The sequence below is a fragment of the Lates calcarifer genome, linkage group LG23 (genome assembly GCF_001640805.2).
Source record: "Lates calcarifer isolate ASB-BC8 linkage group LG23, TLL_Latcal_v3, whole genome shotgun sequence".
Classification (NCBI taxonomy): Eukaryota; Metazoa; Chordata; class Actinopteri; family Centropomidae; genus Lates; species Lates calcarifer.
The window spans coordinates 7,921,860-7,948,632 of NC_066855.1; the positions used below are offsets into that span (position 1 = coordinate 7,921,860).

Here is a 26,773-nt window from a genome sequence, read left to right on the forward strand (position 1 = left end):
AGAGAGAATCTGATCTGCACACAGTTGAAATATAAGCTTGTTATGCTTCCTTATGGCTGACGAGGTGCGCCAAAATATATCACGGATCCTCATGGAATTTTCAGCTTTTGAACTAAATGGAGTTAATGCACTATAAATCGTTTATCTCTCAAACAGGAAGTGTAATAAAGTCAATATTACATAAAAGATGTTGTTATTGCTCAGTGGGTCACACTTGAAGGTTAGAGACTTCCTACACTCATGTGCAGCAATCTGTTAAGAGAGAAGAAAACCCACATAAACAGCCGAGGCTTTTATTTTGTAATATTCATTTATTGTTCAATAAAAATAGATTTTAAAAAAGTGACGTGATGTCTCCTTCATGACTTGGCCTGATGGATCTGCCAACAGCTCCTTGTAAACATGGGGCTTTAATTTTTTTCTGACTAGAAAGGGAATTTAAACCCCCTTCTTCCCTTTCTGCACAATCTACAGCCAGAGTCCTGCCTATAACTCCACTGACCTTTATAGTGATGGCAGCCCCACATTCACTCACTTTCACATTTTGGGCAGATACAGTACATTCATCCCCTGTTCTTGTTTGTCTATGTACACGCTTCGGTTTCTGGTTGTGTGATTTTGTTTTTGCAGTTGGCCCTCGTAAAAACAGCTTTTAACGATGTGAATAAAGAAGACATCTAAGCTCTAACACAAGTTCAAGTCATCAGTAAAACCAATTACAACTTATAACATCAGTTTGTCTTAAGACATCTTTATACAGTAGTTACACGTAAACACATCTTTGAAGGTGTAAGGAAACTAAACTCTGTAAACACTTTGAGAGACACCAGTTTAACCCCCACCTGGAATGCTACAGTAAGTGAGGCCAGGCCCACTGACTCCACTCATCAGACTCTCCACTTAAGGACCTTTCTAGTGCTACATTTGGAAATGCTGCAGGTTATTATAATGGTATGATGTTGCTGAGCCTTGTTGACTTTTTAGAGCAGGAAGAAGTATTAATCATATGCTGCAAAACAGCTGATAGAAAAAAATAAATATATTTCTGTTAGCATGAGATGTATAAACTATGTTCAGACTGCACTGGTTCAAACAGGTTTCACAGACTATACTGTGGTGTGAAAAGAAAAACCAAAACTTGACACAATTCCCAAAAAAATTAGCTAAAAAGGATAGTTCATATTGTTAAGAGGCCTGATTTATTGTTTGATTAGAATTAATGTGGTTCATATGAAAAGTAGAGTATCTGCACCAGTGGTAATTAGGTTATAAACATATTGGACACAGAAAGTGTTACATGAAACTCTACAGACTGCTACTTTGTGCAAAGTGAGGGTCACACCTAAGACTGGGATAGCCAAGTAAGAGTTTTACTTATTTTCCCAGGACTCTGTCTTCTACAGCACAGGTAAACAAGCTAGCAGGGCTAGCAAAAACTAGTCCACTCACAGCCGTCTCCATTGGTCACATGATCCCCACCTCACAGGTCGTAGTGGTTTGTCTGCCACGTTTCACTGGGGTTTAAACATTCTCTTACGGTTAAATCCTGTCATATATAACTTATTTCGACATAGTTTTGAAAATATATAGTGTGTGGCTTTGCTTACAAATGCCTGGCCTCTTAACAACTTGAGTCATCCCTTTCACACTAGAATCCCTTTGGGAAACCCTGCTCTAGACTGATGGGCACCACTTTCTGGTGCATCTGGGAATACCACTGAACCAAAACACAACAAAACACTAAACTGGTTAACTTTTAGCACAGCATGACTACAGTACTTCAGATGTACTCAGCACAATTCTGGAAGGTATACATGCTTTTTTCCATCAATCAGACAAACAGAAAGAGTCAAGTATTGCTTGTTTTTTTTTCTGTTTTAAAAATCCAAATTCGCTGGTTTTTATTTTATGTTACTTCACATGAAGAGATGATGATATTAGTTAGCTACACTATGACTGAGTCTACTATACAGAGGATTTGCTGCTGCAAAAGGGAGAAAAAGAGCACCAGAGAGCCAGTGCCAGGGTCTAAAAGATGCAGCCTCCACCCTCCTCCTTGCCCTCTCTCTCTCTCTCTCTCTCTCTCTCTCTCTCTCTCTTTCTCTTTTACTTTCTGTTAAGCTCTCTCTCCCTTGCTTGGCTCCTTCACTACCAGACAGTACAGTGGCCAAGTGCAGTTGAGTGACAGGCTGACGGGCCAAATCGTCAGGCCGATTGCGTCCCCAAGCGGAGACGCCAGCCCCCCTCTGTACTTCTCCCTTCCTTCCTGCCCTCTGGGCTGGGTCCAGAGCCCACATCCTGGGAACATGGGGCCGGGCGGCTGCAGCCGACAGCTCTTTGGGAATGACACAATGAGAGAGTTCATAGGAAAAGACGTGTCCGTGTGTGGCTGGGGGGGAACGAAGATGGCTACCCGCGTCAATTTGGCAACGCGTCAATCATGCCAGAAGTCAGAGCAACGCTCCATTAATCTCGCTGCTCAGCATCACAATCTTTATCCCGATGATTTCTGACAGCACAAAAAACTATTTTCTCTTTGTTCCGTTTTGTTATTGTTCATTTGGTGTCCATATGAGGGTCTCTGATGTTAATAAAAAAGGTCATGTACGGGAGAACACATTTCATGGAAACAGATTCTCAGAGTAGCATTTCAGATATCAAGAACACAGCAAAAATATGACATGTTATAGCTGCAGTTGTGGACGGTAACACCACATCGAGAGTGAAAATAGTGTAAAATTTAGGAGTCTGTGGACAGTTTGTACAAATGTAACAGTTCCCTAATTTCAATATGCACATGGCATCTTAAACATTTCTCTCTCTGTCTCTTTCTCTCTCTCTCTCTCCTGGAAGCATCACACCGTGGTGGCCAGGCTGTGTTTGAGTGCTAGTGGCGAGTACTCCTTAATCCGAACGCACAGTTTTCCCCTCAGCCAGGGGTTCTGGAGTTCCAGGGGACAGAAGTCATCCTGGAGCCACTTTTCTCTGTTGTCCACAACCAGCACGAGGCCGAAGTGCTTCAACTGTTCGGGACCGTAGTACACGCACCGCTCCTGTTCCCCGCTCCCTCCACTGCTGCCGAGCAATCGCCGAGACACAACGTTCATCTCCTGCACCACCAGTTGGACCATCTCCTGCGCTGATGTACCTGGAGTTACGCAAAGCTGAAGTGCAGGAGAAGAAGAAACCAATCAGCTTTTGCCAGCATGTTACAAACAAAACAACGGAATTACGTTAAAACATATCAATACCTTAACACTGGTCTCCTTCGGCAGGCCTGTGCGATACTGTGGGTACACTCTGAGTGTGGCGTGACAGCCTTTCCTGAGGGCAGCAGGTGATGGTGAGGAGAGTCTCTGGGTGCCGCTGTCCTCTGATAACGTACGCGCTGGTGGGAGCTGTGGTAAGCAGCGCTCGGCAGAGCAACAGCGGTCTACTGACGAGGGCCTGTGCCACCTTCGCTGTGGTGAGGTGGAGGGTGAGGGGCAAGTGGTGCGGTAGGAGTAAGGCTGGTGGTGGGCTGAGGTGGTGGAGGGAAACTCCAGGCTGCTGGTTCTCACACAGAAGGCCTGTCTCTTCTCTGTGATGTGCAACAGCTCGATCTGCCTGCTGGGCAGGATAAAGTCACTGTCAAACAGCTCCGGGGCCCCCCTCCGTCTTTCTCCTCCACACCGGACTCCTCCTCCTACCCCACAGCGTTCAGCTTCCCTCCCGTGCTGCGGCTCTGAGGCCTGGAGGACGTCTGGCGTGGAATCCCTCAGCGCTCCCCCTCCACGTCCGCCTCCACTGCTGAGACACATCCCTCCTCCCGAGCCACTCCCATCGCTGCGCAGGAAGCCACGAGGCTCCAGGGGCGCGGAGGATGAGAGAGGCGAGGGGGGCAGCAGGTCCAGCTCACGGGGGCTCTGGGCACGACTGGAGTCATAGTCACTGTCGGTGGTGAGGAAGACCTCAGAGGAGCCCTCCTCATCTGACAGTCCAGCAAAATCTGCAGGATGCCAAAAAATAAATTAGCAATCTGAGCAAAATTATATTAGAACATCAGAATTTTATCATTTATAACTTTTTTTTTTGGTATGACCTGAGTGCTTGTGGCAGGGTTCAGGTGAAGGCAAGGGGGAGGGCATGAAGTCAGGCTGAGAGGAGGTGGAGGGGGGCTTGTCAGGCATCACTTCCTTGGAGAAGTCAATTATCCAGCTTACAGAGATGCCTCCTGTGGGCTGCTTGTAGCGGGCATACTGCAAGGCGTCCATAATCCACCTTGCATCCCGCCACACCTCTTCCATTTGCTGTGGTACAGTCAGTGACATCACAATAGTTAATCTCAGTAGCAGACTACAAGAAACCACATACCGAGACTTCAGAGAAGTATGTTGTTACAGGCTGACTGGTCCCTACCTGCATGTGCTCTTGAACCTGCTGGTGTTTCTTCTTAGCTGTGAGGAGCTCGGCCTCAGAGAAGGCTTCCCTCAGTGCCTGCTGGGACATGAGGGACTCCAGCTCCAGCAAAGCTGACACTCTGCAGTACTGGCCAATGAAACTGGGGCAGTAGGCATTAAAGTGGACTGTGGGAGGAAAAAAAAATTGAACGCCGTGCCAGTAAATACAGAAACGTATAGAAAAAGCAGTATATACTGTGTATACTGACCCAGTTCAAAGATCTGCAGGGGCAGGGTGAGGAAGCCAGAGCGGGGGGAGTATGGGTTGTTCTGACCAGGGGCTGTGCACACTTCATCTGAAGGTGGCAGGAGGAGCAGGAACGACACTTTCTCCCCAAACTCCAAAACTTCCTGACTGTAGATACGGAAGTCCTGTGCCTAGACACGTAGAGACAGACAATCTCAGTGGACCTGTGTAAGCCTGACCAACCTCAAAATCCACTGTCCATCCACAGGTCATACTCATTTTTAAAGATTAAATTCTAAAGCCATTTCTGCCCTTAGCTGATAGATGGTAGTAAAAGAGCGAGTCCCTGGCTGCACTCAAACCACAGATGTCACAGCTACAGTGTATGGATTATAGACTTCTAGGCCACCATGAAGTCAGTTTTCACTCATTTAAGTATCTTGAAAGTAGAACCAGACGCTCAAACTCCACTAGTGGAATGAAAAGTAAGGAATATAACAACTGCATGGTTTGCTATAATTAGAGGTTATTGCATATCACTAATACACTGTTGGGCTCTATTGTGGAACAAGTCAAGGGTAAAAGTATCTTAGTACTAAAGCAATATTTGTTGTTTTTAAGCTTTTTTTAACATCCATCCTGTCTGGAAACAACATACTGAAGGTTTCAGTTATTCATTCTGATAATAGCCTGTGTGTCGATACATATATTAATCTACTGTCCATACTAATGTTTATATTAATGCCACTTTTAATAGTACATAGTAGCAGTGTCCCATGGGTAGAATAGTGGGTGGTAAAAGGTTAAAGCCAAATGGACAATGATTGCTATTGTGCTGGAATTCAAACCGTGTTCTTTTACAGAAATCATGTAGAATTAGTGGTCTAACCAGAACTGGCTGAATATCCTTTGGAATCCTTTTCATTGCTTTGAGCTCTAGCTACTGCCTGCCTCTGGAACTTGGCTTCTTTCTACTGGTTCCATGGTATCAGTCAATATTATTCTGCACAAAGTACGAAAATTTGCATTCCAACTATAAAACTTTATTACGCTTATTGATGAAGTCACACAGTTTGACTTTCTGTTTTCAGTTTGACTCTGACCTGATTGCCGGGGACATTGATGTGGGCCATTAGGTCCTTGATGGCGCCGCGTAGGTCCTGTAGGAGGCGATGTGGAGCGCTCTGTATGTCGTGGTCCATTTCCAACGACTCATCAAGAGAGCTGAGGGCCTGCAGCCACTGCCACTCCTCTCTAAATGCAACATATGTGTAAAACATGCGTTTGCAGAAATGCAACAAAGGTGCATATGTCAATGTAAAACCCACTGCACCACGTGACCATCCCAAGTACACTGAGCCACATTAACTGGCCAAATTTCCCCACCTGGACACGTTACTGTTGTCTCGAATCTTTGTGTGACAGAGGACGTTGGGGAGTTTCTGAGGCACCAGTGCTCTAATCTGCTCCACTGATGTACACAGCTTCAGGTAGCCCAGGTACAAGCCTGGAGACAACAGCTTCCTGCTCCGCCTGTGATACGCCAGCTTCTCCTGGGAACAGCAGGTGGACAGAAACTAGGTAAGAAAACAGTGTGGTAGTGCTGACTGGGGTTGATTGTGTGGCAATACTGTTTCCAATTTTCTCCCACATTCATTTAAAAGATGCTGCTCTCATGTTTTCCTGTTGTTAGTCCTTGAGAGACTTCAGTTTAAAGTGTTTAAAGTGGAAGTCAGCACTGCAAAATAGCCCATCAGCACATTTTTGTGTATTTCATCATACAATTTGTTCATAACTGGCCACAAAACAAATATTTCAGTGAACTGTGGTTTTGCCAAAGGGAGTCTCCACCATTGTTTTGGAACCACAAGGACAAACCAACTACCACTGGAGACAAAACAGCATTGCAACAATGGTATCAAGTTTACCGGGCTATATAGACAAAATCAACTTGTGGTCGGTTTCCAGATTGTGGCCGTGAACAAAACAGCCACACAGCAATAGTTACAAAACACAAAACAACAACAATTAGCTAGATTATCATCATCTTGTCCACCACGCTGAAATTCAAATCAAAATACCAGTGTCTATAAGAACAACTTTAAAAGTACTGACTTTGAGATGATTAACATTCATGCTGGGTTGGCAGGGAGTCACAATTTGACCTGAAATTTGCCATTTTAATTAATGTCAATTCAATATGTGTCCTTACAAAGAAGGTAACAAATGGAAGAGCGGAGTCATGATGATTAAAGTTTGTCTAAATAAAGAGTGTCTGCACAAGCAGCACTCATAATTGGAAGCACATTTCAATTTACAGTCCTATTGTTTCAGCCACAGAGCCTCATGTTTACTGGTTTTCTGTGAATGAGAGTTTAAAAACATTACAGCAATTTCAATAAATAAATGTTTTCCAGTGATTTTTGGGGCATTTTGTTGTTGACAAAGTGCCTTACACTACACTGTTTCATCTTGCTAAATCTCCGGGTAACAAAAAAATGCAAAGAATGAGCCTGATAAAAACCACAACCACTGCTGACAAACCCTCCTACCATTCCTGACTGCTGTGGAAGCAGCCTGTCTCCAAAACAAAAGCACAAAAAAAAAAATAATTTCCAATACTGAACTTCTCTTCCCTGAAGGACTCACATGGAGTGTGATGAGGAGCATGTCCAAGGCGGTGGGCTCTTCGGGGGATGAGATGGACTTGCGTTGGAGCTGGAGTTTACAAAGCTGCGTCCAGCGTACCCCATCCAGGTTGGGACAGGCATTCATATCCTTTAGGAGCACCAGCAGGGCGTTACCATGCTTGTCTTTAATTGGCTCAAGATAAACCTGACCAAGGTCCTGGGTTCCCAGCATTCCCTGAGCAATGACATCAGGCAATAACTGTAATTTCACATTGTCCGTTACAAATCGTTTGTGATACTGATGGTGAGTCTACAGAGTATTGTCAGTACCTGTAGATGGGACACAGCCTGCAGCATCTTGAGGCGTGTCTGCAGAGTACAGGAACAGGATGACTGGGAGGGACTGAGACACTGCTGCAGCCAGGGAATCTCCTCCCACAGATAAGATACCTGGTGCAGGGACAAAAACACACAACAAAAGAATTTCCACAATTACTACACGTTAATTAGCCTAATATCACTGGGTAAATAATGCCTGTTTATTTGTTCATTGATAGATTTTTGTATTAGTGGGTTTGCAATGTGTCATCAACTGTCTGAGACATGTCTACCTTGGTAAACCAGAGGAAGTCCTGCATGAGTGAACTGGAATAGGAATCTTCAACCTCCACAATAGGAATCTGATCCTCTGGAGTCACCAACACGTTGTCGTCTCTGTAGAATATGGATGTCAGATAGAGACCTCTGGAGAGTAACAAAGGAAAAGCACATGTGTTATAGTAGAAAAACTACACATGCATTCATTGTAGCACAAAATGCGGTTAATAAAATAAATACACATCATTAAAAATGTGATAATTGGACCGAAAAGGCTCGCTGCTGGTGTGGAAATCATGACACACTCATGACGCAAAGCCATTGTATCTTTGATATTCAATAATGAGTATCATGTGTTCTGTACAAAAAGAACCAAGAAAAATACAAACAGAAAGATTTTCTACCTTTTCAAGCTTTTAACAAATTTGCTGGTGGGTTGGAAGAGGTGGCGCAAGCTTTTGGATACTGAGTGCTTCCTGCCTTGTGGTGGAGCTTTACACTGTTCTGTGTGGACAAGAGAGAAAAGAGAAAGGTTTTAATTAATTCCATGACAAGTGAGTCAGATTACCTCTTTTGAATGAGTACACTGATGCTCTTGATGCACAAAATCTGGGAACTTATGACAAACATTTTCTCACTAACACCAATGAAAACCTCTGTCCTGACAAACTCTAGAAATATCTCTTCCAGTGACAGGCTGTTACTTAATTGACAACAAACTTGACATGTCCAACAACACGGTTGGAGTGGAATGTTTTTCGACATTTCATGCGCTCCAGTGGCGCGGCACCATTTGACAGTCATGCCGGCTGCCAGCAGCAGACTATGGGCCTTGAGGGAACCACTAGCTCTCAAGTCCCCTGAGGGACACTAACTGTGTGTATATGTATGTGTGTGTGTATGTTTACCTGCACATACTATAGCTGCTGGAGCATGGCATGTCTTGAGCTAGAGCCATATGCGTGGAGCCAAGGAGCTGTAGTAATTTGTGTGTGTGTGTGTCTGTATGTGTCTTAACCCTTTGCCACTCACTGACAGGGAGGTCAGTTAAGTCTGTGGGGACATGTTTATTTTTAGTGGGCCTGGAGGGGGTTGGAGGCGAGAGAGAGAGGCGTGTGTATATATGTATGTGTGTGTGTTTGTGTGGGCGCCTGTTGGTGAGATAACGCACCTCCCAACTCATTAGAAACCTTGAGTCCCGAACCCTTCGCAGATTCCCTCCCCCTCTCCTCCCCTCCCCAGGTGATCTTACTCCAGCCCCAGGCCACTTAAAGTCAATAAATCCCCCCATTCAGGACTCGAAAAGAACTAATTTTCTCTTCAGGTGGAAGAGCCGAGGTGGAGTAACAAGAAAAAACAGCACCCCTCGACCCCTCTCGCCTCCCCAAACTTCTCTCCACTCACGAGTCTGTTCAGCCCCAGCCTTCCTGGCCTCAGTCCCTGTTTGACACTGAGTAAGACAGACAAGTAGGGCCGACTGCTGGGGTGCCTGTGTTAGTCAAGGCCTCTTTCAAAGTTTAATTAATAGTGTTTGGATAAGAGGGAGAAGGTGGCACGGCCTATAAGCCGGGCTGCGATGGAGGGGTGGGGTGGGGGGTATGTACACGATCATGTGGGAGAAGGACAGAGTTGAACAAGAGAGCATGTACATGAATATTTGTGTCTGTTCACGTACATGTGTATCTATGTGTGTGCCTGTCTGTCAGTCAGTGTGTATATGTATGGACAGTAGACAGGACGACTGGCGGGCTGTAAGGGGGTTGGGGGTTAGGAGGGGGGGCAGCAGTAGTCAGTGTTAATTTATGCCCTCTCCTGACTCCAGCCCAAGACTCGTCTCTTACAGGAATAACAAACATGACCCCGGGACACGCCACCTTGGCTACCGTGCCTGAACTCTCAAGCTCAATCAGTCGCCGTCTGACGAACCAAGAGCCACTCAATACCGTCTATTATATTGCGTCTTGCCCTATTGCAAATATGGTCTGGCCACAGTGGACAATAGTAAGTGGGTGAGTGTGTTTGGGCTTGTGGGTGTGAGAGAAAAGGGGAGACAACTTGCTCAATGCTAAATGTGGTCATGTAAAAGAGTCAGTGTGGACAGGTTTTGACACTTATGGGACCGACTTACAGTCGGCATCTGATCTGCATTTTGTCACAGAGAGAGAGAGAAGTTTTCAACAGAGGAAAGGCTGAGTCATGGAAAGACGCATACGGGGTGGGGTGGAGTGGGGGGGGTTTGTTGAGACAGAGGGGAGGGTATTATTTTTGAGGTGGCATGCTGTCTTGTACATGGCCCCCAAAGTACTTGTCGTGCCTGAGATTGTAAAGTGTCTGTCAAGGTGAGATGAAACACAGCAATTGGCGAGACGCGTTACACCTGCAAGCTGAACCGTCCATTGCTCATGTTCATGTTTGTTTATGCCAAGAATATTTCTGAAACATGAACTCGACGGTGGCTGAAAATTCAGTTGTGTTTGTTTAAAATGTGACAGGCGTAGTGAAAACGACAGAAGCTCAGGTTAATGTCAGAAGCTCATGCCACAGTTCAGGGTACATTTCACTTCAGCTTCAACTTTACTTCAACTGATACCAGTACTGATCTTAAGGTTAGGGTCAAGTGTATTTGCAGTCATGTAGTCTCAAGTTGTTTGTTTAGCTGAGAATTTACTGCATGTAATTCCATAGTTAAACCCAATAGTAATTTTAAATATACAGTATAGTAGATATAGCATGTTCATATTTAGTTCAATGAGTACATCAAGTCACTATCACTACCAGGTTTGGGTTTCACTAAGGGTCAACAAACATTAAAGCTCTCATATTACTCTTCAGTCTTTTAGGTAAACATCGATCAAAAAGCTGTTGATACCATGGCAGACACAGTGGCGGTGAGCTTCTTTTATCTGTCCGAGTAGTTGGTCCAGTGCCTCCTTCTGGCCTCTCTGCCGCGGAGCACGGCCATCGATGTCTCTCCAACCTGCAGATGTAGGTAAGAAAGAAGATATCAGAAAAGTGACCAAGCAATGTTCTGCATTTATCTTGATTCACGGTGCACATACAGAATCTCCAGATACGCGCTGTCTGTGCTGCTATAGTTTGAAGATTAGCCAGGTTAGTGGCATCGACCCACCACCAACATATCTCAACAATAACTCCTTTTGTGCTGCCACGAGGCTGCAAAGTCTCTTTCGTAATCTGTAATTGTCAATTTGATGACATTCCCATCATTCTCAGCTGTTTTTGTTTAGTACATATTAGCACATAATAACATGCTAAACTAAGATGGTGAACGTAATCAACATTGTATCTGGTATACCAGCATGTTAACACTGTCATTGTGAGCATGTTAGCATCCTGTGATTATCATTTGGCTCACCGTTATGCCTGAGTAAAGTCTCAGAGCTTCACTCAGTTTACTCAATGGAACACTGTACATAATGATATACTGATATACAGGATTGCCTGTTGTATGGTTGATTCTACAGACTAGGTATTAAGGTATAAAGTATAAGGTAGGTATCTCAGTATATATATATATATATATATATGTATATGTATATGTATATATATATATATATATATATGTGTGTGTATATGTCACTCCTTGTTTTTTGGTGTGCAAGGTTTTCAAGATTTTTATTACAGCCAGGTTGCTACTGGGAGAAGCATACAGTTTTTGGATAGGATTGTGCTGACAGTGGAATGTTTGAATACATCACCATCATTTGGTTTATTTGAAACTGGTGAACCTGGATCTATTGACCATGGAGCAATAACTTAGCTGAGATGAAAATAAACTTGACTTCTTGTTTGAACTTTGATGGAAAACTTGTTCATTTGGAGCGTGCGTCAGAATCACACTACTCAGCAACAAGCTCTCAGAGACCATTTAGGTTCTAAAATACTCCAATACATCTTGATAAATTATCTTTCTTTTAGTGATTTTCACTGTAATAAAAATAGATAATCATTTGACACTTTTATTATTGTAGGGCTATACTGTGTTGACACATACATCTGTGGGACTCCAACTGAGGTCAGTCAGGGGATTGGGAGGCGGTTAATCAAATTGGGACCCCAAAAATTCTTGGGCTGGCCCTGTTCCTGAGGCTTCCAATAGTAGGAGTGTGAGGTGTGTGAGACGGACCGCTTCTCAAACAGGTCTAGTGTGTGTACTATAGGAAACAGCACCCACCCTAGTGTGAGAAAGCTGTGGTTGGCTGACAGACAGACCCACTGAGCACCACTGCAACTGGCTGCCCTGCACATAGTTTGGGCTGAGATGTCAGTACACACACACACACACACACACACACACACACACACACACACACACATGTACTGTGACACACAAACACTGTGTGGCTGGCCCAGTGACAGAAAGTAAAGAAAGCAATACACCACACATTGCGTTACTGCCTTAGAAGCAAAAGACACTCTATCTCTGACTCCTTTTATTCCTCTTTACGTTTTTCTTCCTGTGTTTTGTTTTGTTGTCTTTCCAAATCATACCAACACACTGACAAACGCTCCATCATAAAAACATTTAAATGCACACTTTCCCCTCCCTTGTCATAGATGACCAGATACGTAGAAAACGGTCTTTCAAAACATTCTGCCTTCTGTGTTAGAGAGCCAGCATCTTTGCTTGCTCACTGGAAGATGTGTCAGCGATAACCCCCCACCCCCCCAACTACCACCATCACCCGCCACCCAACCCCCTTCACCCCCCATCACCCCCACACCAACTCCCTCTCCTGGAGCCCCCCGGAGGGTGCGTGGGGCTGAAACACGGTGAGCTCTATTCCCGGAAAGGTGCCTGTCCCGACAGGACAAGCGGGCCCTTTAATGGGCATCCATGGGCTGGTATAAGGCCCCCACTGTTGGGGCCGCGCCGCGCGCTACAGCACAGACATGCAAATATTTCCAGTGGTAGGCCCAAATGGAAAACACAAACACGCAACATCGAAATTAGCTCTGAGAGAGGGAGGGAGGTGGGAGGGAGGGAGGTGGACAGTAGAAAAAAAAAAGAGAGGGAAAGCCCAGTTTCTTAAAATGAAGACACACATACACACACACACACACACACACTTGCTGAAAAACATGGTGTGCTGATGAGGACAAATGTGTCCATGTGTTCCCCAGATGTGCCATGACTGTGCCAATACGCCCACAATCACAGTACCTATGTTTGCTCTCTTACAGTAGGTGTGTACCAACTGTACAGACTTTACAAGCTGCACACAAGCAGCAACCATGAGAATCATTTTATAAATCATAAATACATTACATTTATTATTTCATATTACAAAATTAATTTACTTCAAACAAAAAAATGTAATCTCAAACATAAGAACTACAGATATACAAAGAAAACATTCTAAAGTCCCCAGCCTGTCGCTTGTAACTTACTGTATGCGAGAACCTCAACCTTAGATAGATAGATAGATAGATAGATAGATAGATAGATAGATAGATAGATAGATAGAGACGGAAGGGAGAAAGAGGGTCAGAGCTGCTGTGGTGAGTCAACACCTCAGCTGTTGTTGCACATGACTTCACGGTTAACTTCTTGGCTGAACCCCGGCGGCTTCTTCTGCCAGCCAACCCCCAAACACCATCCTGAGGCTATGGTTACACTCACTGACGTCCGCAGTGGGGGTCCCAAAACCCACCCAGCCTGCTGGCAAAGGAGGGCCCAGCTGTCACCCCCCTAATATTGTCAAAGCAACATTGGAATGACGTTGGAATAAACCAAATCAATTGAGCGGATGTGAAATGATGCAATGTCCAAGTCCCTTTATGTGTGGGAAAGCTATGAGAGATTGTATCATTCATGCAGGACACACACACAACACGCACACACACACACACACACACCACACACACACACACACACACACACACACACATTTCTGCAGCTAAGTCCTGTGTGAAAACTATTTTGCAGTGGTGTTAATTTAGCGAGGCCAGCCAAAACCCTTCAGGGGCTCTTGTCTGGAGCTGTTGTTAAGTGGAAGTTTTATGTTTTGCTTTATTTAAAAATTTGGTCACATGCATGAACATGCACACATGCATACGCACAACAGAGACTTACTGGAAGGCACAGCACAGGCAGGGGTGGAAATCAGTGGAGGCCCCCAGCCCTTCATGTTGTAGGCTGACACCTGGACATAGTAATAAGGTCCCCTGGAAGGAGAGGACACATGACAATTAAGACAAAATTTGGTATGCAGACAGCTTTGTCTGAAAAGGAAAGTGCATATGAAAATATAGGTGTAAAACCACAAATGTATGTACATGGCTAAATGCATCTGTTTGTCTTTACTAGGTCCCTTTGTAGTGTGTGTGTGTGTGTGTGTGTGTGTGTGCGTGAAGGGTGAAGGGTCCATCAAGAAGCTCTGTCTGTCTCTGTGCCCAGTGCGCAGACAGCAGGCCTCTGTCTCTTCTTTCTCAGCCAGATCAATCAAACCAGCCGCCGACACTTCCTGACCTCGCCTTGACCCCTGTCATGTGACAGGGGCGAGCTTTGGCGGGCAGCAGGGGTCTTAAATGGAGGAGATGGGGCTGGGTGGTGTGGGGTGGACGGGTTTCTCCCACACAATAACAAACAACCAGTGGAGTGTCCATTTGTCTACATGCCCGCTTAAAAATGCCAAACATAAATCAGGTGGCAGGCAACCAAGCTGCTCTTTTTATCATTTCAGAGACTGTTTGGCAGCTGTTGCTTACGAATGGTCAGGAGCCAAGACTTACAAAAAAACAAATAAACCATGTTTTCCAATTGTGTTTTGAGCGAGGCCATAAGTCTTTCAACCCCATCGTTTGGGACTGATGGTGACTACAACTTATGTGTGGGGTTTGATGTATGTAATAAAGAAGTGTCACTTGGGAGATGCCTTCAAATGTCGCTAAGCAAACACCTCAAGCTCGCATGTAAATAATATCAGGGGCCTTCATGTGGGAGAATAGCTTCTAAATTTTTTATCGGTCAGCACCAACAGCTGGAGAAGCTAGACTTTAGTGGTTCTTTGTGTTGCTTTGTCACCCATAAACCACCATATAAATCATGATTGTATCCTTTTTATCTGGTAGTTGTGAGGTGGGAACAGAGGAAAAGTCTATTTGACTGACTGACTTCATGTGAGAATGGTTTTATGTGCAGGAGTGTAGGGGAGGATAAATGCACATAGATAGATGGTGTATCCAGGAAACCTTCAAAATGAGTCAAATTTATTTTTGGTGGAGCAGCTCCCGGTGTTACAGCAACACATTTAAGAGATTTATATTAATATGAAACAAAAAACTTGAACTGGAATCTTAAGTCTTTTCCTGATTCGTACTGATTGATTGATCACAGTGAAATACTGATTCATTTCAGACTGTCAGTAATGTGGTGGAGACAAAAACTTACAGAAGTGAGTCCAGTGATGTCGCACTGTAGCAGAGTGGTGTCCTCCACCACCATCTCTCCTAGCAAAGGACTGAAGGATGGAGTACTGCTCCAGCTCACTGCAAAAAAACACACATACAACCACGGCAAAAACACTTTAAAATATAATTTAGTACGGAACAATGCTCAGAAGGGATGCTTTATTTTTTTAAAGGTCTCATTTACCACCAGAGCTTTACACGTTGTGATACTGAGTGGTGTGTTCTAAATGAAGCAATGGGAGGGGCACGGTGGCTGACCTTTGTACTTAGTAACCACAGCAGAATTGACACAGAGAGGTTCCTGGAAGTCCACCCTTAGACTGGTGCTGCTGCTGACAGACAGGCGAACTACACTGGGAGCGTCTGGAGGGTCTGAGGAGGCAGATAGGCAGCCAAGTAAATAAGTAGAGAGACAGACAAGTAAACACAAGGGGACTAAGATGCTACATCACATAATATAGCTGTTATAACAAAGCAGGTTCAATTTCAGAGGTGGAAAAAAGTTTGGAAAGTGTAGTGGACGCTTGGGGAGGAATTTATAGTCAGTGACGGATGGAAATGACAATAGCACCACATCTGTAAGCTGCCATCCTCATAAATTAAAGTCAACACTGAGAAGAAGCGAGGATGTCATTGACTGTGATCTTTTTCACAAGTGCTGCATAATTTCCATCTATGTTCACACAACGTACCTATCAAATTACATGAGTATATGGAATTATAAAGTAGGGAAAGATACTTTTTTTGCATCAAAGTGTAGATTGGTTTGGGTGGAAGAAGAGGAGTGTGTGCGTGCGAGTGTGTCTGCTTTCATGGGGTGGCTGTCTACCCTGCCGCTAAGTGTGTCATGAAATGCCTATAAAAAATTAAAGCAGGAATACAGGCGTGTTATGTTTGCACACACACAGTTGTGTGCTAGGCATCCCAGTGTGGAAGCATTTAACTCAGCCCCAGACAGAATGCCAGTAGAGAAAAAGGGTGCAAAAATGAAAACCAAAAGACAACCGGTGGACTGCTGCAACAATCTGAGCAGCAAAATTCCCTCAACAGTTCAGCATGTGAAAAAAAAAAAAAAATCCAACAACATCAAAGTTGCAGTGAAGCCTTACTTGCATGCTCAAACCCCGTCTGCATGCGTCGGAAGAGCCGGAGCCTCCACTCCCAGGCTTTTAGCTGCCTCTCCCGGTCCGACCCTTCCCGCTCACAGGGACCCTCGCTCCGCACCTGGGCCTGGAGCTCCGACACCCGTTGTTCAGCCTCCTGCACCAAGGTGGCCAAATGCACTGCTCGGCCCTCCAGACTCACAACTAGGAAACGCATGAGAGAGACAGCAGAGAGAGAAAGAGGAAAGACAATGCATGCATATTGTATTAAAAGAAGAGTTCCAGTACCCTTAGGCACATCAACAGTTGGTCAGTACAGGTCAAACCTGAGAAATGCTGGACTATAAATTTGAGTGGGCCATTTTTCCAAGCAATATACTGTGAGTGTCAAAATTCTTTGTCAAAAGAATTAAAAGACAATACTTTTTCGATTAGGATTATTAAATCTAGAAGAACAAAAAAATGTGCTCATCGCAATGTCATTTACAAGCTTAATCAGTGATGTCACCTGTGTGCTGTGTGCCTCAACAATGCACGTGGCTATACTGATACTGCAATGAATTGTCTGCAATGTTGCAAATTGCTTTTTCAGGCCTCTCGTTTTAATGTCTTTGTTTGCCAAAATGCTGTGGCAGATTCCTCCATAAACTTCATTTAATGTAACTAAGCAGTCCCTCTTTAGAGATGACATCACCACGAAAATGACACAGAAAATGGGGCAATGAAAATGAGAGGAGTGCGAGAGGGAGGGAGTATTCTTCATATGCGGTTATAAAGGGAACACAAAATGGTGGGAACATGCATAGGCATCATTTTAAACTGCCATTGTAAAACTATTTTTCTGCAAAACTTGGTGGAAAAATGTGTATAACTGATCTATTTATACCGTATACCGCAGGCTCATGCTGCCTCCATCATAGGAATGCTTTTCTCAAAGAGTTTGGGGTGTTACTAAAACAATGTGAACGATGATGTTTACTTAAACAAAAACACATCGCTATAGTAGATGAGATGTAACGCTCAATGAAAATATTCTAATCATGCCTGAGTGGTTGGCGATAGCGGCCAACGGCAGCATAACGCACAGATCAAAGGGTTCACTTGCAAATGCATCCAGATCACTCTAAATAAAAATATAGGACATGTAATGTAAAGCTGTTAAGGTCACAAAGGACAGTAGCATACTGTACTTCTTCTTTGGTGGCTGGTCATTCTTGGAGTGTTTGGGACTGGTGTGTGTCTGTGTTTAGTCTGTGTGGTCTGTGTTTGTTCATTGTAGATTCCACTGTTGAGCGTTAGATTCCACTGTTGACAGTAAGTTTAAAGCTCCGTGTCAAAATGTCCATCTGGGTGTTTAATTCTGCTGCTCTCTCGGTGTCTCCTCAGCGGCTGCGAGCTTCTCTTTGAATCCGAGTATCTTCTCTGGGTGTCAGTCTTGTTGTTCTCTTCAGCCACTTGTGTGAAATCTTGAAGGCCGCTTGTCACTTTTAGAAGTAAAGCGAGGGTCGTAGTTGAGTTTAAAGAGTAGGGTATAAGTAAGGATTATTACTGAGGATCCTTGGACGGATAACTGTTGATTGTCCAGTTTGATTTACATTTCCAGCCCTTCCAGGCCTAGAGACTGGTCCAGATGCTGTCACCAGTGTGTATGTGTGTCTTGATTTGTCCTTATTTCACATCAAGGCTGTGATCCTCAGCAGAACATTAAAGTGGCTTTGCCCTATTGAGAGCCGTCAAGGGATTTATAACGTGAATATGAAGTTGCTTTAGGGATTTGTTTGATTGTCTTTGTCTGCCCTTGTCTCTCTGGTAACCACAAACTGTGAAGCCAAGCACGGCAAAATCAATAGGCATCAAAATCAATTGCTTTCAAAGCTTAAGGAAAAGTCTGCAGCGTCTTTGATGTCAATTCTCCTCAGATGGAGTTTGATTAGTACATGCTTATAATAACAGAAGGCAAGCCTTTACTTTCCTGTTGTTCTCTCCCTTTCTTTCTCTGTTCAAGTCTTTTGTCCACACACTACACACAGGACTCACACTCTCTCATGAGCTATTTGGGTTCTGGAGAGAGCACACAATCAAAGAGCAAACTTCAGTAAACACCACTTTCCATTCAAGTGTTTTCAATTTAATGATACCTTTATAAGACGTCTGGCTCAGCTCTGGAGAAGTGTGTGTGTGTGTGCTCGCACAAGTACAAACACAAACAGCCTAGGAGCCTTACTGGCGAGTTCTAATCATTAACAGAAGAAGGGAGCGGAGGCTCAGCAGATCACAGACAGTGAAAAGTGCTTACGAAGATGACTAATATTGCATCATGATTACCACCCCTTCATCGCCTTTAATATGTTTTCACTGCCAGGAGAAAACAGAAAGAAACGTGTGAGTTTGTCAGTAGTGTGTGGATGAATGTGCTACTGGTGTGCATGGTAGGAGATTATGTTATGAGTTCTGTGTGCGTCGTTGCTTTGGGCAACACCTGCGGTAGCTTCGGTTTCAGCTGATGTTGTTGTGACAGCAGTTTTGGCTTCCACAACGACAGTTGTAGGCTCCCACTGAGCGGCTGCTGCAGCCCAGACAAACTCTTTCTGGTATCAGTTCTGAGCTCTGCTTAAGACAGAAATCTACAAAGGGAAAAAATGATTAGAGATCTGTCAGTAAGTGACAGATGTGGTTTTGGGCCTCACTCGCATCATTAGCTTGTAAAGGGTACAAGTTTTGATTGGCAGAAGACAACTAGCTCTGGCTTTTTCCACATATCATACAAGATTCGACTGGCTCAAGGATCAGACTTCCTGCTGAAAGCCAAGGTAGCATTTGCAATGGTGTGACTCACCTGTAAGAATGCCAAAGTTATATTAACAAAAGTAAATGCCTATCAACATTTACAAGGAAAAACAAGAGACTGAATACATGAGAGATATTTTTTACAGAAAAAAAATAGAATGCACTCAGTTTTGTGTAATGATTTATCTCTGTACAGTTGTATGGACTATCATAATGGGTTTAATAGGAGCTTTGGGAACTTTGTGTGACCTCCCTTGAAAATATGTTTTGAGTTTTATTCCATTGTGTTAATCAGTAATAGAAAATGAACACACTCCACACTGTGCTATGATATCATAAAAAAAAAACACACAAAAAAAACTACTCCATTGTGTCAAGCGTGATACTGCAGTGTGTGTATCCAGCCTCAATCACACAATCACATTCAACTGTCATGTAGAAACTGTAACCGGTACACTGTGATCCTGTACTCACAGTGGGGACTCTCCTTGGCACCGGCTCGCAGTAGCAGCTTGGCCATGGGCACGTTGTTAGTCATGATGGCGATGTCGAGGGGCAGGAGGCCCTCGCTGTTTGGGGTATTGAGGTCCAACTCCTCCAGACTGTACTGGGAGAGAAGCAGCTGTACCAAGTCCAACTCCTGGTGCTCCACTGCCTCAAACAAAGCTTCACTACTCTGGAACTGTGACACAAAAACAGTTCACATGGAGTTAAAACAGAATACTGCCAAATGGGAAAACTCATATTATGATCTTTGAGACACCTCAGCTTTTATCAGTGAGTATGGAGCATTGTGGTCACAAGTCTCTCTATATATATTTTCTGTCTTGCTTTAAATTAGTCAGATGGGTGCGATGTTACTACCTGAGGATCTCTTACTATCCACGTCTATATGTTTTCCCTGACTATTTTTAGACTACAATGTTCCTTGGGCTTATTATTTTTTCCATTTCTCTCTCTCTCTGACTTACTATGGTGGTTTTTCGCAGCCTCTCCTTGTCTCCTCCCCGTCCTGACACCACGCTGTCCTCCAGGGCAGGGGGGTTGGTGCCCACACGGAACTTTCCAGACAAGTTGCGGTATAGGCGGCGAGCCGCGCTCGGTGAGGACAGGCTGGCTGACTTGCGGGCTGGGGCCGGCTGGTGGGCCTGGTCCCCCCTCATGGGCTGCGTCATCTTGGCAGAGTCAGCCCTGGAGGAGAGACAGGTGGGGGAAGAGACAGGAGGGAAGAGAAAGGAGTGGAATATGAGATTTCACCCAACACACGGACCATGTGATCACTTCTTGTCCGAGTTTATATCTTTAGAAAAGATCACAGGGCTCATGACCAAATTCTACAGTGCAAGGGTAACAAAGATCAACTGAAAACAGGAGAGGGCTCAAACTTTCAGCCTCTAGACCTTCACTGTGACCTAATGCCCCAGTGATGGTCTGGTGACTGGAAATTTGGCATGCAACTAAAATCAGTATTCATGCTTTCTGCTCCTTGCGAGCGTTTATAGCTTGCAAGACTATAAAACAAACTTTGACCAAACCAGTTTCGTGAAATTTGAATATTCAAAACTATAAGTTAAAGAGCATTTCTGCTTTATAATGAAAGGAAAAAGAAAAATAACCTAAGGGGAAAGAAGGACAGCTGCTTGGTTTACATATCCCCGGACCTCTGCCTTCTGGTTAAAATCAATTTTATTCTGGATTTCAATTTTAATCATCATTTGGAAAACGGAATGAGATCTGAGGAAAGCAGTTTCCTCGTGACAGGCTACTCAGCAAACAAGTTAGATTTTGGCTCTGGAAAACAGCACCAGAAATTCATAGGACTGAATGTGGCGATAGTGTTTTGAAAACCAAGGCATCAGGGTCTTAGATGAATTACATTGGACTATATATCAGCTCCACATATCAATTGTTGAAATGCATTTAATGTCTAGTGTTGTAACAGAATGTATGGCAGTGTCTGGAAACCACTTTAACCACTTTAAGGAAGGCTATGTCAACTCATGACCCACTGTCACACACTGTATGAAGAATGATGAACAGCTAATCTAAGGTTTATTTTGCCTTCTTAGATTTCCAGAAATATATGGAAATCCAAAACATGGTTATCAAAGGAATAATACATTTACATAGTTCAAAAGTTGTTTAGTTAATCCCATTAATACCACAACCCCAAAAAATTATCTTCAACCCCCTGGGAGGCAGGTCCAACCACCTGGCTGGGAACCACTGATCTATGGCATGGTGATAAATTACACTGATCTGCCAGATGGACGCCATGTTGGCATTATCAGTTCTCACTCACAGGTGCCACATGAGTCATCATGCACTGGCAATGTCAGCCTGGTGGCCAGTTTGCCAGTACTGTTCTGTAACATCATCAGTTTTTTTATAAGTTTCTAAAGACCACCATCTCTTGCCACTGGCGTCTTGGCATCACTGGTATGACGGCTATGCTGCCCCCTCTCCATTCTGCCATGGGAACTATGTAGATGACGGTGAACTTCTAGAGGTGAGTCTTGGACGTGGTCTTCGCACACACTCAACTGCTGAAGGAAATGTCAGCGGGACTCTACAGGCGAAAGTGACAGACTCCGTGACGGGTCCCACCAAACAGAGGCAGAGAGATAAATGAATTCCTAAAGGGTGCACTTTCTTTCAACACCTTTCTCTCCTTGTGTTCCTCCCTCCCCTCCAGACATCTTGTGAGCTTGTTTCTCTTTTTATCATCTCCTTACTTCTCTGTTTTTCCTCTCCTGTCCTTTCCCTTGCTCTTGGCCTTTCACTTGTTCTCTTTATCTCCTTTATTTCATTTTCTTCCCTCTCCCGAACATCTCTCTTCTTGCCTTGATTCAACTCTGAATCCCCATTTTCCCATTTTATTGCAATATGACTATAAACAAAGAATCTGAAAATAGATACAGTTATTGTAATGTCACAACCACTAGAAGCCTCTATACTCACGTTACTTTGATTCCATTCCTTAAAAAGTATGAAAGGCTTTTATAAGTAACCTTAATAAGTAGGTTATGTCTAATCTTCTTGACACGTTTGGGTCCAAAAGAATAAAATTAATGTGACTGACATATTTGTTATGAATGCAGTTACATCTTTTGGCATTTGGTAACCTAAATGCCTTTGCTGTAACCCAAAGATCATAATTTGAATCCCTGTAGCCATTAATGTGTTTTTCTCTTGCCACGTGTCCTGTTCAAGTTCTTGAGAAATGCTTGCTTATTATCAGTCACCCTGGAAAACATAATCAGTTTAATACCACAAATGTAAATGTTGCTCTTAAAAACAATGGTTTGAACAGGAGCAGGGACAGGTTGAGCAAAGTAAATAAAGGTTGAGTTAGTTTGGGTCATCGTGCCATATGCCAAGAAGTATCACACAGGCCAAGAACAGATTTGTCAAGGTGAGAACATCTGTAGGAAAAATGTTATTTATACTCCTGCTCCGCTATGGACGTGTGAGCCCACATGAGCACACACACACGCCACCCCCAACACATGCAGTTTGTACAACAGCTGACGGTGGCCCACATTGTAGACTTTAAAGCAGCCCCAAGCCCCCGCAACAAGCCCTTTTTCACAGGGCCGATACACCTAAAATACCCCCAATCCCCGTCCCTTCCCGCTCCGTCCCATCCATCTCCACTCCATCCCGTAATAGAGGCCTTATTTTAGACATCCTCGTGTTCCCGGCTGGGCCTAACCTATTCCAGGGTTCCAGATAAAGCGCGGCAGGTATTTGGAATAATTTTTCCATGGGCCTGGCCCGGAAGATAAAACAAGAGATATATTTGTAATGCGTGTGCCGGTATCCCATTTCAAAGAGAAAGCCCATTGGAATCCAGCCCCGGGCTTATTGTTATTTGCCTGAGATGGAACAGACGACTTTTTTCTGTCGGCAGGACGGTGCCCCATCACTCTCTGACGACATTAGGGAGTGTGTAACATGGTGTGGTGTGTGTGTGCTTTCAAAGAGATGCTGCATTCTACACGTGAGGTTGGGATGTCATTCCCCAATGACATGCCCCCTACCATACAGAAAGATAAAAGACAGTATATGACAAACTCAGACATAAAAAAAGCTACATCAACGCTACTCAAACAAGCAAGTGTCCGAGAAACAGAATGTATGATAATGAGAAATGAATGCAAGGATTTCAACACAGCTTTTCAAGCAGGAGTTAATTCATACTGTTAACTGATGACCATTATGATGACTGCATGCTTATGTTACCTCATCCAGTCAATGGCCTCAGTGGTGATTGAACAGGAGCATGTGCTGGCTGTGCATAGCTCTGAGAAGGCATGTAAAAACTGTACTTCACTAAAACAATGGGTCAAAGATTAAAATTAAAGGAAACTGACAGCTGGTCCAAATCCATATTTACATCTTTTCTGTTACAGACATGGCACATACCAGACGTGCCTTTTATCTCACCAACATCTTCATCACCATGAGGACACTGCTGTTAAATGCTGCTGCTCCAATAAAACAAATAAAAACCAAGAGATGCATAAGCTCAAATGGATGACACACACACAAATAACCACACCTGAACTCACACAAACACAGACCGAGTCTACGTCACACAATTTCCTACAGTTTTACCAGTTTTGGGAAGCAGGAAGCAGTTGTTCTGGGAAACCAAAGTCTGTACCAAAATGTCTGGCCCCTGATCAATCCCACATCAAATACACCCCAGCCTGCTGCACTGAGACAGGATCAGCCCCTCAAACACCCCCAAGTTGCAAACATGCATTCACACAGCATCCACTTTACTAGTTATATCAGCCTATTTACACAAACAGCTTAGTCCTCCAGACAGTGAGTCACATGTAAACAAAGACAACATATAAAATACGCAGAGAGAGTCTAGACATTTACTTACTGTTTGACTAAAAGTCAATATGGGAAAGACCCGTGGTTTAAGAAAATGATAAATAATTGTTGGTTCCAGTTTTGCAGAAATTGCTACGTTTCTGGTATTTTTGTGCAAACTTAAGAGGTAGCCACAAGTATGCACATAACAGTTCATAACAGTGGTGGGCAGAGGAACATGTCATAGACGCTTCAAAGCAAATCTGCAAACTGGCAGCAGAGTGGAAAATGTTGCTTGGTCTGACAAATCCCAGTTTATGCTGCAACATATACAGTAAACCACAAGGTCAGAACCATAAGAGATAATGACTCCATCCAACCTGTTGTCAACAGTGCAGGAGTAACCACACACATACACACGCACACACAGAGACACTCACATCTAACTCAAATGTCTGTAATATTTGATTGAATATTTGAGCATCTTACTGGGCTACCAATAAAACCATCAACTGGTATTTGGACACCTGCACTGTCCTGGTGCTTCAATGTCAGTGCTGGGATTCGACACATTTCTTTCTCACCTTCACCAGCAACAGGGTTTCTGACTCATATTCTTGACATTTCTGTGGTTTTTCTTTCTCTCTGTTTGTCTCTCCCTCATACACAATTTGTTTTTGCATCTATTCCCTCTCTTTCCCTGCTAATCTCCCTGCTAATACAGCAGAACTGTTGTCAGAATGAGAGTACACATTGAGAATCTCTATTTTACTACAATTGCTTGTTCATCCTTACTGGTTAATGTAGGACTGGGTGAGACAAATGGGAACTTGAATGTAAGCAGAAAAAAAATTCTTGGCCAGTGCTTTCTGCTACTATAAATATAGATAACAGTTTGTCTAAACCATAAACAATGGAAAATTTCTTTAAGAGCACGCAGTCACAAAGCTACACAATTTGTGGCACAGTGAGGTATCTACAGGCATGTGTTTATGTGTGTGTGTATATGTTGTGCTTATGTGCATGAGCATGCAGGCACCAAATTAGCTACAGGAGCATAAAGAAAGATATTTTGTTGGTGAGAAGCGACAATACAATTATGTTGAAGTGGCAAAAGCACACAATGCAGCTATATATGGAAAACTACAAAGCCATATTTGTCCCAAAGGGCTTCAAGGCATGGAGCTGAGCATATTATTCCCTAAAAGTAACTTTTTATAGCAATACACTTTTGCAGCCAACATCAGTTGCACCGTTTTCTTCCTTAAGACCTCCTGCCTCGTTCTGGTGTCTATTTTTTTCCCATTTTTTCCACTCATCTTCTTCCCCACCACCCTCCCCTTGTGCCCTTGCCTCTGCTTCACCTAACCCCCCATCTCCATCTAATGCCACGCCATCCCAGTGCCTGTCAGCCAGAGCTGACAGGACACCCCACACCCCACACCCCCAACCCTGCAACTTCCAAACTCCTCAGCAGGGCTAGGCGACCGCCACAAGAACACATAAATCTCTGCTGCATGTTAGTGTGTGTCTAATCGTGTTTATTACACACAGGCACAAATGACCATTCATATTAGCTGACATGTATTGCATCGGTTGTCTGTACAAGAGCTGGAGGTTAGATAGATAGAGAGAGAGAGACACAGAAAAGGCAAAGAGCGGCACCAGAAGGACAGTGCTCACTGAAAACACAGTGGTGGGGGTCAGAGAGGCAGACAGTGAGAGGAGAAAGTTGCACAAACTCACTCACTCACTCACTCACACACACACACACACACACACACACACAGTACGCTGGCTGCTCTAAATGTGGCTTGTAGAAGGAAATTCTGAAATCTGAGTCTTGGCACCAGACAGGCTGGAAGCAGGCAGGCTGCTGGACGCATAGAGGGAGAGGGAGAGAGAGGGAGAGAGAGACAGAGAGCGAGAGAGGGAGAGAGAGGGGATGGAGAGATGGGGAGGGGGGGCAGTATTACTAGAATTTATATAGCTGTACCCTCTGTTTGGCTCTTATCAGCTTATAGGCAACATGAGGCCACACCAACACTGTGACCTGCAGCCCCTTGCTCACACTAGTTGGCATGGCAACACAACAAATGACAGACATACGCTCTCATGCTCGCATATTAAAACACATACATGCATCCGTGCAGCAGTGTGTTGAGATTTCATGTGATTTTGTGGCCAACAAGACAATAAGAGTGACTCTTATGGCTCTTCAGGGTCATATTTCATGTATGAGATTTCAGTGAGGGGCGTATCAGGTGTGTGCATGAGCGTGTTATTACTTCAGTGGCACAGATTTGCTGAAAACATCCCCTTTTACTTTATTCCCGAGGTGTCTATGTAGTCAGATCCACGATGGATTATCCTACCAGATGTGCATTTGAAAAGTGGCAGACTGGCCATTAAAAAATGTACCTGATCAGTAACACTATTATCATGACTGTGGTATTCAAATTATATTCTTTTGATAACAAGCTAACCAGAGATACAAAACATTTTTTTTCACTGTTGAGTCATCCAGTTTCAGTAATTCCACTGTCCACTGCAGCCTCAACTTCTTCTGGGGGTGCTGAGATGGTGCTGTGAGTGTGACTGTTGCTCCGAGATGATAGCAACACTGATATGATTCTCTGTAGCAAAATCCCAGAAACTTGGTTGATTGCGACATGCTAGAGTCCGTGCTAAAATCACTGGTACCCAAGTTGGTTTGTACACATCTGTTGGAAGTCACAGTTACTCAAAAAGTAACCGAACTGGAAA

The 26,773-nt window shown here is 44.0% G+C and overlaps 1 protein-coding gene across 1 annotated transcript in view; it reads right to left on the reverse strand.

Moving 5' to 3' along the window:
* Positions 1-319: 319 nt before the first annotated feature.
* Positions 320-26,773, reverse strand: part of LOC108886809 (ankyrin repeat and fibronectin type-III domain-containing protein 1) — a 122,773-nt gene continuing 96,319 nt past the window's right edge. Inside the window, exons 7-24 of the mRNA XM_051066380.1 lie at positions 20,149-20,368; positions 19,652-19,859; positions 16,397-16,594; positions 15,546-15,659; positions 15,273-15,365; positions 13,951-14,046; positions 10,723-10,830; positions 8,258-8,357; positions 7,868-8,000; positions 7,587-7,706; positions 7,276-7,491; positions 6,013-6,179; positions 5,730-5,880; positions 4,649-4,817; positions 4,399-4,565; positions 4,082-4,289; positions 3,252-3,988; positions 320-3,164 (exon numbers count right to left, since the gene is read on the reverse strand). Of these exons, the coding sequence (XP_050922337.1) occupies positions 2,856-3,164; positions 3,252-3,988; positions 4,082-4,289; positions 4,399-4,565; positions 4,649-4,817; positions 5,730-5,880; positions 6,013-6,179; positions 7,276-7,491; positions 7,587-7,706; positions 7,868-8,000; positions 8,258-8,357; positions 10,723-10,830; positions 13,951-14,046; positions 15,273-15,365; positions 15,546-15,659; positions 16,397-16,594; positions 19,652-19,859; positions 20,149-20,368 (3,514 nt within the window). The 3' untranslated portion in view covers positions 320-2,855. The remainder of the gene's footprint in view (positions 3,165-3,251; positions 3,989-4,081; positions 4,290-4,398; positions 4,566-4,648; positions 4,818-5,729; positions 5,881-6,012; positions 6,180-7,275; positions 7,492-7,586; positions 7,707-7,867; positions 8,001-8,257; positions 8,358-10,722; positions 10,831-13,950; positions 14,047-15,272; positions 15,366-15,545; positions 15,660-16,396; positions 16,595-19,651; positions 19,860-20,148; positions 20,369-26,773) is intronic.